The sequence below is a fragment of the Lipotes vexillifer genome, unplaced genomic scaffold, assembly GCF_000442215.2.
Source record: "Lipotes vexillifer unplaced genomic scaffold, Lipotes_vexillifer_v1.1 scaffold229, whole genome shotgun sequence".
Classification (NCBI taxonomy): domain Eukaryota; kingdom Metazoa; phylum Chordata; class Mammalia; order Artiodactyla; family Lipotidae; genus Lipotes; species Lipotes vexillifer.
The window spans coordinates 605,142-617,414 of record NW_006771155.1 but is presented as its reverse complement, the minus strand read 5'-3'; the positions used below and the strand labels follow the sequence as shown (position 1 = coordinate 617,414).

Below are 12,273 nucleotides of genomic sequence, written 5' to 3'. Positions count from 1 at the left end.
GAGTGTGTGTGTGCATGCATGCGCACACAGGCACTGGTATTTTTGTGAAGGGAATGAGACAGGATGGGGTTTGTAAAATTATTCAAGAGGGAACACTTTTTTATTTAGATAGCATTTCTTTTTTTTTAAGGTTTGGGTTTTGAATGTTTTTGTTCAAGAGAAAGGAGGACTAAGCAGCTAGTGTAAACCCAGTGTAGCGTTTATGTTAAAATGAAGGTAATTTGGACCTGGGTCACCCTACCTGAGCAACCAATTTTCCACCCTCCACTGGAAACTATTTCTTAGTCTACAAGAAAAATACTCGGCTTTTTTTGTGAAATAACATCTAACACTTATTGAAACCTTACAATCATGACAGGAACTGAAGCCATCTTGTAAGATTTTGTAAGGATTAAATGAGATCATGCAAATAAAGCACACAAGCCAAAGTAAGGACTCAGTAAATTTGTTTATGTGGCTTATTTACCTATTCCAAACAATACTTGGAAGTATGCGTTATCTCAGTGTAGTGCAGAAGTTAAGAATTTTATACAGGTTCACAGAGCTAGGGAAGAGCAGAGTTGAGATTCAAACCCAAATCGTGTCTGACTCTGGAGCCAGAGCACTTTTAACCACTATATTACTTTTAACAATTGTTCTCTTTTTACAATTGTTCTTAAATCTCCTCCGTAGCATCATCTGCCAGAAACCTTGAATGCTGCTTTAAAGGCAAATTAGTGAACAAAGTCAAGAAAACATTTTTACTTTCTGTTCTAAATGTGGGTTTAGATAAGGAAAAATTTGAGAAAACTATAAAAATTTATAACCATAAAAAATATAATACAGGTACATTTTTTATCTCAAAATAATTCAAACTTATCATAGATTTCCTAAATTTTTATCTTGTGCTAGACACTCTCTCTAGAATAACTGAAAAAATATGGCAAGATAAATTAAAAGTGGTGAAAGAAAGATTATTGAAAAATAAATAAAGTGGGTGAATTTTGGTGTTGTCTTGAAGATTTCCTATTTAAGAAAATGTCTAAAGGGCCCTAGACTAGCCATAAAATCTTCTGTGATCAACTGCACGATTTGAACAGCTGATGGATGTTCTGTTTCAATGTGTTATTTGGGGGCAAATATACCTATGCCCTTCCTAACCAACTATGGTGAAATGGAAATTAAATAACATATTCTTCCTTATATTTATATGGCACTTTGCAATTGTCAAAGATTTTTCACAATACTTTTTTTTTTTTAAACATCTTTATTGGAGTATAATTGCTTTACAATGGTGTGTTAGTTTCTGCTTTATAACAAAGTGAATCAGCTATACATATACATATATCCCCATATCTCTTCCCTCTTGCGTCTCCCTCCCTCCCACCCTCCCTATTGCACCCCTCTAGGTGGTCACAAAGCACCGAGCTGATCTCCCTGTGCTATGCAGCTGCTTCCCACTAGCTATCGGCTTTACGTTTGGTAGTGTATATATGTCCATGCCACTCTCTCACTTTGTCCCAGCTTCCCCTTCCCCTTCCCCATGTCCTCAAGTCCATTCTCTAGTAGGTCTGTGTCTTTATTCCTGTCCTGCCCCTAGGCTCTTGATGACCACTTTTTTTTTTTTTTTAGATTCCATATATATGTGTTAGCATAGTGTATTTGTTTTTCTCTTTCTTACTTCACTCTGTAGGACAGACTCTAGGTCCATCCACCTCACTACAAATAACTCAATTTTGTTTCTTTTTATGGCTGAGTAATAGTCCATTGTATATATGTGCCACATCTTCTTTACCCATTCATCTGTCGATGGACACTCAGGTTGCTTCCATGTCCTGGCTATTGTAAATAGAGCTGCAATGAACACACAATACTATCTTATTTGTTCTTCATAATGGTCTAAGAGGGAGGAGAAAAAGTGTTCTTTTAGATCAGGCATACAAGAAGCTCAAGGCCCAGTAACGAAATCATTTCTATAGGCTCATGCTGCTGGTAAATGGTAGGCCTTACATGAGCATCTGGATCTTCCAACATGGAAGCCAGCGTTCCTTCCAGTACATAATGCTGTGTCTCACTACACTATGTTGCTACTTTGAATGCAAAATGTTACATAGCATTGGACTCTTGTTTCACATAGCAATCACCCTGAGAGAAACTGCAGCAACCTGTGCAGAGAGGCCCTGACCCCCTGGGGAGGTGGCTTGACCAGATTTGGAGATTAAGCAGTCACTGGGCAACCTCCTAGTGAATCAGTTGGCAACAGGGGGAGGGGGTACAGCAGAGGCCCTTGTAGATTTCAACATAGGAAACAAAACTCGGAAATGGAAACAAAACAAAAAGATGAGTGTAAGAGTTTACATGGATTAGTTTATATATGTATTGGTCTCTGGTTTCATTTGAGGACTCCTTAGTTTTGTTTCCTTAGCTAAGAGTTTTGAAGCCTTTACAATGAGTGTTATGTTTTAGACTGTATGTACAAAAATAAAGCTCAGAAAAGTAGAATGACCTATTCAAAGGAATAGAGTAAAAAATATCCTTAAAAAAATAGCTCATGTGAGTTAATCGTGACTTTTGTGTCAGGTCCCTGCTAAACTCTTTGCATTGATGATTTCATTGAATCAATGTAACAACATAGGTGATAGATTGTATCATGATTCCTATCTTATGGATGGAGAAACTGCAGCTCCAAGAGCACAAGTAAGAGCAAAAAATAAAATAAAATAAAATAAAATAAAAAAACCTCTCTGGGGCTTCCCTGGTGGCGCAGTGGTTGGGAGTCCGCCTGCCGATGCGGGGGACGCGGGTTCGTGCCCTGGTCCGGGAGGATCCCGCATGCCACGGAGCGGCTGGGCCCGTGAGCCATGGCCGCTGAGCCTGTGCGTCTGGAGGCTGTGCTGCGCCGCGGGAGAGGCCACAGCAGTGAGAGGCCCGCGTACCGAGAAAAAAAAAAAAGCTCTCTGAATCAAAGTTCAACATGCTCTTTTTAGTGGCAACACTTTTGGAAAGAAATGTAGCTAAACATTTTAGTTAATTTAGTATTAAACACCAAATATATTGCCAAAGTATAGCAACCTGCTCAATTCTAGTGCCTGTCTTATTTTTTATTTTATTTTTTTTTTTGCGGTACGCGGGCCTCTCACTGTTGTGGCCTCTCCCATTGCGGAGCACAGGCTCCGGACGCGCAGGCTCAGCGGCCATGGCTCACGGGCCCAGCCGCTCCGCGGCATGTGGGATCCTCCCGGACCGGGGCACGAACCCGTGTCCCCTGCATCGGCAGGCGGACTCTCAACCACTGCGCCACCAGGGAAGCCCCTAGTGCCTGTCTTATTTGCACTGTTTTTACCAGGATAAAAATCTTAAGAAGTGTTAATAAAGATACATTTTTACATTTATAAGAAATTTATGTTTTTTCAAAGTTCACATGTGAGACTTCTTAAGTAATTAGATAACTTGATCAGATAAAACTATTTCTTTGAATTGCTTAGGTTAGAATTTCCCAAGGTGTGCTTTTATAAAACTAAAGATAATAATTGATAGTACATGCATGGTAAGGGTGAGATAACTTTGGAAAATACTGTTCTAAGTAAATAAATTTCTGCAGGACTTCTTTGAGCCTATACATTGTGAGCCTGTATGTATTTTAAAGAGAAAGATATAATAGGCAGTATTTCCCTCACTTATTGGTTTTATATGGAACTCTTTATGGAACTCTCATCTCAGAACATAACTTCTGGGATTAGTGTTTTATGAAACATACTTCTGAAAAAAACGCTAAGCTAACATTTGGGAAGAATATTTAATGAGGTGGGGCTATCTCAAATTATACTGAGAAGTGAGGACCACAAAATAATATACAGTATTATTGCAACGTTATAAAATTAGAAAGTGAAAAACAAAAACAAAGCCAGAAAGACTGGAAGGTATAAAAACATCAGAAAGTTAACTGGCTAATGAATAAACCTATTAACACCAAAATATATATCCAAATACATGTGTTACCACAGTGTCCTTGTGCTGCGTGTAGCTAATGAGTCTAGTGTTTGGGAAACGTAATTCAGAAGAAATTTTAAGAGCTGGGTGTGGCGTATGCTCTTGTCAGTAACTCACTTCAACAAGTCAGGTTGGTCGTTTGTTTACTATTTCTGCAACTTTAAAGATGGAGGATGTGGTTCACTTCCTCCTGTCACCAGGATTTTGTGAGGACTCGAGAAATAACGCACTATATTCTCTTCTAATGGGTCATGTGGTGGCGCGGTGCTGATGATGTGTCCCTAGCTGTGTCCTGAGGCTAAGCTGATTTCTTTGCCTTCAAGGTGCTCTCACTCCTGTGAGCGAGTACCTAGAAAAGTCTCATAAGGAGGCACTTCATTACTTGACCTCGCTGGACTTGCCTGGGAAATGACTGATGAACATGTTTCAGGCACCACTCAGCCCGTGACTCCTTCAGTTTTCCGCCCACGTTGCCCTGTGGCAATAGGGACTGCTGCGTCTCCAGGGACCCCCTCATCGATCGCCGCCTTGAATAGTCATCTGGCTTCTCCCAGCCTCCTCTGCTCTTCTCCTGGCCCTTCCGCCTCTGCTGTCTTCTAGACGTTGGCGTTCCCCGCGGTTCCATCCCCAGCCCCTTCTCCTCATTCCACGAATCATTCTTCACACCCCTAACCACACTCCTCAGGTTTGAAACCATTCACCTGCCCTTCGCATCTCTGGAAAAGAGGAGGAACCGGACCCGGAGTGCTTATCTCGGCAAGCGGCACAACGTTACTCAAAGTGTCATAAAGAAGAATACATATAGTGAAAGTAAAAGTTTTATTTCGCTAATATTACGTTTCAGATGAGTATAGAAGTAAGTTCCTTCCTTGGGTCATGGGAGCAAAGGCAGTTCACACAGTCTCTCTCTTGAATGCCTTCTTCCCTGTCAAGGTTTCTTTGTCCACCACCCACTGGTAACTTTGACTTCAACCTTTCAACATAAAGTTCGACTTCATTAAAGAGCTTTTTTTCATGTTCCTCTAAGTTTCATCCCTTCACCCCTCATGTACCATTTATACCATACTGATCTGTGTAACAATCAAGTAGTATGTTTCATATGCTCAAGATTGTAGGGCACCTAAAGGTTCCTACATTCCTCTCTCTCCTCCCTCTCGTTTTTGTCCTTCTGCGCCTTACATTGGACCCACACGTAGGCTACAGACAGTGTCTGTCAGTAAGTGCCAGTCACTGGATTAAATAAGGCAACAGTAATTTAAGGGGCTTCCCTGGTGGCGCAGTGGTTAAGAATCTGCCTGCCAATGCACGGGTTCGAGCCCTGGTCCGGGAAGATCCCACATGCCGCGGAGCAACTAAGCCCGTGCGCCACAACTACTGAGCCTGTGCTCTAGAGCCCCTGAGCCACAACTACTGAGCCCCTGAGCCACAACTACTGAAGCCCGTGCACCTAGAGCCGGTGCTCAGTGACGAGAAGCCACCGCAATGAGAAGCCCACGCACGGCAACAAAGAGTAGCCCCCGCTCGACGCAACTAGAGAAAGCCCACGCACAGCAACAAAGACGCAACGCAGCCAAAAATAAATAAATAAGTATATTAAAAAATAGTAATTTACTTTTCACATGTCCTTTAAAAAAGGAAGGTTTTCATTGAGATCCATTTGCATTTTCATATCTTAACAAGGTAATTTGTGTGTGTGTGTGTGTACGCGGGCCTCTCACTGCTGCGGCCTCTCCTGTTGCAGAGCACAGGCTCCGGACGCGCAGGCACAGCGGCCATGGCTCACAGGCCCAGCCGCTCCGCGGCATGTGGGATCTTCCTGGACCGGGGCACGAACCGCGCGTCCCCTGCATTGGCAGGCGGACTCTCAACCACTGCGCCACCAGGGAAGCCCTCACCTTTTTTTCTTTTAAGGTAGAGGCAGACTGTTTCTGGATATATTCTGAACTGTTTTTATTTTATACAAAACATAGTTCTTAAATATTATGTACAGAATTCCATGCATAAATCAACTCTGTAGAGAAATCAGCAGTTCAGATGTTGCTTCTGTGACCCCTATTAAATATGGTGCAACGGGGTCTTCCCTGGTGGCACAGTGGTTGAGAGTCCGCCTGCCAATGCAGGGGACACGGGTTCGTGCCCCGGTCTGGGAAGATCCCACATGTCGTGGAGCGGCTGGGCCTGTGAGCCATGACCGCTGAGCCTGCGCATCCGGAGCCTGTGCTCCGCAACGGGAGAGGCCACAACAGTGAGAGGCCTGCGTACTGAAAAAAAAAAAAAAAAAATGCTGCAACGCAATTTCAACATTTACTTTCTAACATACAACACATCATAAAGGGCTCCCAGTTTTTATTTTCCTAAATGTTATTTTGGAAGAATTATTTGATGCCATTTCTTTATAGCTTATTATGATAATAAAAAGAAAGTGAAGGAAAATGATTACTGCAGGTGAAGATGTATTTAGTACTTTTGCACAATGCTCTCAATTAGAGCACTGTATCATTTTTTTAAAATGTTGAGATCATTGTGCATCACACGTCTTGAAGAGATTAACTGCACATTTCCCAAGTAAATACAAATGCGGTATCTTACTTTATTCTTAGCTCTGTGAAGCTACAGGGATCATGTCTTGTTTATTATTGTTCTTCTGCACAAATGGCTTTGCCTAGCTGTCTGTAAACATCCAGGAAATATTTGTTGAATGCTTGAAGGAGGGAAGAATCTGGACTCCTGCTACCCAAAGTGGTATCAGGATTTATTATTATTATGATTTTCAATCTTTTGGCCAATCAATTAGAGTTTATCTTCTTTGGAATTCTTCTCTGAGAGTTTAACCTCAGAGGAAGTCGGTCCTAAAGTTAATCCATTTACATGATTCTTTGCTGTCAGCAAACAAATATGCCCACGTCTCTCCCACCCTCAGAAACAATGAAACCGGTGGCCCGACACGTCCCGCTTTCTCTCTGCCTCCTGCCCTGATTGCCAAGCCTCTCTCTCAGTTCACTCCCAGTTCACGCCTCACTTCACTTTATCATCTCGTTTCTGGGGCTCCATTCTGGAGTCAGATCCCAGGGATTCTGGTCTCAGCGTTGCCTCTCACCAGCTTTGAGAAGCAGAACTTGCAACCTCTCTTAACAGGAGGCACCTCATAGATATTGAAAATTAAGTGAGATGATGCGTTTATAATGTACTTCAGGGCTTCCCTGGTGGCGCAGTGGTTGATTGTCTGCCTGCCGATGCAGGGGACGCGGGTTCGTGCCCCGGTCCGGGAAGATCCCACATGCCGCGGAGCGGCTGGGCCCGTGAGCCATGGCTGCGAAGCCTGCGCATCCGGAGCCTGTGCTCCACAACGGGAGAGGCCACAACAGTGAGAGGCCCACGTACCGCAAAAAAAAAAAAAAATGTACTTCTGCGCTGCCTGGCACATAGTAAATGTTCGATAACTGGTAGTCACCATTGTTGCTGGTTGAACACTATGATAGGAGTTCAGAGATGAGAAGGATTGGCGAAGGCTTAAAAATTATTTTGAATTCACCTAACTACTTACTCATTCTTCAGATTAGGAAATTAGAGCCCAGAGAAGTGACGCCATCAAAATTTCATGAAGGAAGATCACTGAGTTGCATTTTGAAGGATAACAGAAGTAGCTTACATCTATTGAATGTTTACTCTGGACCGGAGACCGTACGAATGCTTGACACGGATTGTTTCAGTTGGTCATGCCTGTGAACTAGCATTTCAGTAGCTAGAAGCAGATGGTCTGAAGCTGGACAGGGAGGATAGAGAGAAAGGAATAAAGAAGAAACCTGGCGACAGGAAAGACTTGGCCAATGTCTAAAGCTGGTGATGAGATGTAAAATCCAGAGGGAAGAGCTTTTTTGTCTTAAGCAGTAAGGAGAAATGATGTTGGAGACAGTGAGGCAAAATTATGAGGCCTCGACAACCATGCCAAAAAAAAAAAAACAATTGGCTCTATCTGATGAGCAAGATGAATCAGTGAGTTGGGGAAGGGAGGATACAGATGGAAGTGGGGCTTCAGGTTCACTGATTTGGGGGCCTGCACTGCACCGTGAATGCCTGAAGGGGCCCGTCTGTTCTGTATCTTCATATCCCCAGGGACCCACAGCCTCAACAAGCCACCGGTTCCCAGCAGCCACCGTTAGGAGAGCATTAGCCCCGTTGCCTATAAAGTTTCATCGAGGCTTACTGAAGGAAGGAGCGAAATCAAGGAGACTTGGACTTGGAGGTTGTTTCTAGGTGGGATGTGATGAAAGGCTGAGGTGATGGTGAAGACAGTGGGAAAGGAAATAAGGAGGCAAATCCTAGAAACAATTTCAAAGAGCATTTAATGGGACTTGGGCACATACTGGACATAAACTAATTATCTAGAGCTGCATTTCAGGTTTATCATCTATAGCAAAGTGCAGCGTCAGCGCTCTAGCATTTGACATATTCTCGTTGTTGTTTAAGCAGACGTTTTGTATGTGAAATCAATCGCAACGAATCACGTTGCAAGGTGATGATCTTATGAGCGATTATTATTACCGTTAAAACGTATGTCTCTTTCCTTTCTACTCCTTCTCCCTCCACCCAGGTTCTTGCCAGTTTTGTCTTATGTGTTGTTATCATCTCCTACTGAACCCTGGCCAAGTCAACTTTCTCATCTCCACACACACCTGGCAGTTGCCTCCACCCCGCTTTCTGTCCATAGAGTTGCCCTCTCCCATGAAGACCTTTTCCTCTACCATTTACCAGTTGCAATATTAGCCATCCTTCAGAACCAAATCACACGCTATCTTCCCCATAATGTCTGATCAACCCACCTGTAACTGACTGCCTTCTTTCTGAACTCCCAGAGCACTGCATGCCACCATCCTGCCTGGTCATGGTCATTTTGTTAACGGGGTGACCCCTTAGCAGGATCTTATTTGTATCCCCGCCATGATGGTACTGTGTGTTGCCTACTTATTCAATAAAGATTTGTGGCATGAATCAAAACTATTTTAAATACTGCAAGTTGCTTCCCAACCCAAAGCTTCCCTTTGGGGAAAGGCTATAGTATATACAGCTTTACATTAGTATGTATCTTTTGCAACATTGCGAATTTCATCTCATTCTTGTTGGGGGTACTTAGAAAAAAAGGGAAGTTTGAGTTGGGAATAGAAAAAGTGAAAGACAGCGCAGGATTAGCCATTTTTGCAAGGGACCTTTGGGTTGGATAAAGGATGCTGAGGAAAATTAAACCGGAACCTTTATTGCTGCACTCCTGCCCCATAGGAGGGAGGGAAGTGAACTGAATGTAAGAGGTTTGGGACTCCAGCCTGTGGGTCTTTGGGAACCAAGTAAGACCTACAAGTCAGAAATCCAGGGCATTGAGCTGGATGGGGACCAGTGGCAGAAAGAAAATGTCTCTTGGCAGGTAGATCACCTGCAAAAGGCAAGCTTAATTGGAAAGCATGTCTCTGAACCTGCCATGGAGGGTGAGTCTAGAATTTCTAGAGAACAGGAACTTAGTTGTATAGTGCCCATTATTACTTGTGTAGGATATGGAGAATGTTATCAATAGACTGTTATTTTAATGAAAGTTTTATATATATATATATATATATGTATAATATTCACTTTCTTGGTGGTTCACTCATGACTTAAGACTCTATTTTAGTTCTTAGGTTCCTCAATCAACCGAATTCTACTACTAGGATTTTCAGAAATCTAATACAGTAGGCTGGCGAGGACTACTGTACTAATATCCAGCCAGTATTTTCGGAACTGTTCAACCTGGCTAATTAAGTGTCATGGTCCACAGTGCGGTGAGGATCCCAGAATGTGACACACCCTCTCAGGGCTCTGGGTCTTCCCACGTGCTGCTCCCCTAGCCCAAGATACCTTTCTCCTCTTCATTTTTGCAACCTTGACCCATACTTACCCTACAGTTTTTACCCCGATATCAACTCCTCCAAAAAGCCTTTCCTGAATGCTTTCATTAGAGCCACTCACTCCCCGCGGACTGGGTGCCACTCCTGCCTGGTTCCAAATAGCCTGAGCTCTCGCCCTCACACTTACCCCATGTGTGGCAGTTGCCATCCACCGGTCCTGCTCCCACCATGTAATCTCCGGGAGTCCTGTGGGCGCTGAGTAATTAGCAGCATACTTAGAGGGCGGTGAAGTCTCAAAAAATGTTTGCTCACTGAATGAATAAATGCATCGTCTTAGTATAGGACATGTAGATGAATGTCCATCTGCCGCATGGGAGGTGAGCTGTCAGTATTAGAGTTTGAGGATAATTTTGGCGACCTGCAATCCTTTTTCTCCCCACCCCAGAGGGTGGTAGCGAAGCCAGACTGAAAGATAGCACTTTGCTTCTGTGCCTTAAGCCAATAACAGTTCCCATCCAATTCAGTATTTAAGAATAGTGATCATTTTTACTAGGTATCCCCCGGGGAGAAAAGTGGAGATACAGGACATTTTTGTATCTCGGCAAGTATTTGAAAATTTGCTGTCAAACCTATTAAACCCACTGCAACAGTCTTTCGGATTTTTAAAATATTCTACTGCAGAGAGCTCTCTGGATACTCATTTTCGTGTGTACTATAAGCCACATGGTAGCCATCATATCTATCTGAATCTCTTCTAACAATACATCTTTTCCTCTTTTTTTTTAAAGTTTTCTTTTTTTGGTTTGACAGGAGCACTATAGGTCTTCATATAATTCAATTGTATAAAGTTTTTCAGAGGACAAATGATAAGTGTCAACCCATGGCTATGTTGAAGCAGCATTTCTTCCAGTGTAGAAAAACATCCGGCTCTCAAATTTTGAAGTGACTTGCTTTAAAAAAATTTTCCCTGAAGGTTACGGTGTCCAATAATAATTATTCCCTTTGCTTCGATGACAATAAAAGAGTGCGGGTCGATAAAATGCAGGATGAAAAAAAAACCCCACCAAAACCCTACTTTGGAGCAACGTAGGACGCCTCCTGTTTACACGGAGCGCAATGATGGGAACTGACCCAGGATCCACGCGGAGCCCATCAAATACAATCCAGAGTTTCGTTAGACGTAAAGATAATGGCTGGTAAAAGTTCCGGCAAAGTAGCATCCTGCCCCGAATGCATTTTCTTCCTAAGACCTGAAGCGCCGCGCCGGTCCAGGCTGGGGGCGTCCGCTCTCCCACTCCCGGGCCGGGCCGCCGGCAGTGACAGGTGCCCGGGCCGCCGCCGCCGCCGCCGCCGCCGCCGCCGCGCCGCGCCGCAAGCCGGCGCGCGAGGGGCGGTCGCTTCTCTGCACCCTCGCCTGTCAGCCAACGGCGCCGGGCGGGAGCGAGCGCGGGCGGCGGGTAGCGGGCGCGCGGGGCGGGGAGGTCGGCCGTGGCCCCCGGCGTCCGAGCGCCCCGCGCGTCCCGGCCCGGCCTGTTGGCGGCCGCGGGGGCGGGGGCCGGGCGGCCCGGCGCGGGGAGCGGGGCCGCCGCTGCGCGATGCAGTGTGGGGAATGGCTGGGGTTGGCTGAAGAGCGCACAGTGGAGTTTTAATGTCCGCCATGTTGGCCATGGCGTATTGAGGAGAGCGAGCGAGAGAGGAGCGGAGCGGCTCGGCCTCCCACCTCCCGGCGGCTCTGAGTGCCCGGACGGCGGGCTCCGCGCTCCGCCCCTCCAGTCCCCGGCAGCGGCGGGCGAGTGGGGACCGAACCCCCGGTTCTCCATGATCCCGCTGGCCGGGGCCGTTTCCCCAGAGCGGAGAGGTATCTGCTGCGCCTGAGATGAGTAAACTGTCGTTTCGGGCGCGGGCGCTAGACGCCTCGAAGCCGCTGCCGGTTTTCCGCTGTGAGGATCTGCCCGACCTGCACGAATACGCCTCGATAAACCGAGCCGTGCCGCAGATGCCCACCGGAATGGAGAAGGAAGAGGAGTCGGTACGTGTTAACTCCCCTGTCCGACCCACCGCCGGGCCCCGCTCCCTCCGCTGCCTGCGGCGGCGGCGGCGGCGGCGGCGGAGCGCAGACCCACACAAAATGGCCGCCATCTTCTCTCCGCCGCCGACTCCCGTCGCCGGCGGGGCCTTTACCCCGCCGCCCCTGGCCTCTCCCCCTGGCCGCGGCGGCCCGGCGGGGCCTCCCGTTGGGCCACCCGCTGACCCCGGCCCCTCGGACCCGGGCCCCGCGGAGTTCAGGCGCCCGCAAGGCACAAAGGGGTCACGTGACGAGGCTGCCGGCAGCCATTTTGTGGTCGGAGCGCTTGGGCTGGGCCTTGTGCATCCGGAGAGGGAGCGAGCGGGCTGGCGGGCGGCGGGGGGTGCGGCGGCCGGGCCGCGGAGG

General features: G+C 46.2%; 1 protein-coding gene across 4 annotated transcripts in view; it reads left to right on the top strand.

Annotated features, from left to right (window-relative positions):
- EPC1 (enhancer of polycomb 1) overlaps window positions 1-12,273 on the top strand; it is a 95,277-nt gene that overhangs the window by 15,496 nt on the left and 67,508 nt on the right. The window contains exon 1 of one of the 4 annotated variants that reach the window (XM_007446556.1): window positions 11,418-11,871. The exons of 1 other annotated variant lie outside the window; for it this stretch is intronic. In XM_007446556.1, the coding sequence (XP_007446618.1) occupies window positions 11,719-11,871 (153 nt within the window). In that variant the 5' untranslated portion in view covers window positions 11,418-11,718. Of the gene's footprint in view, window positions 1-11,417; window positions 11,872-12,273 lie in introns of those variants that run through there. 2 more of the 4 variants (XM_007446555.1, XM_007446558.1) reach the window with 2 other exon arrangements.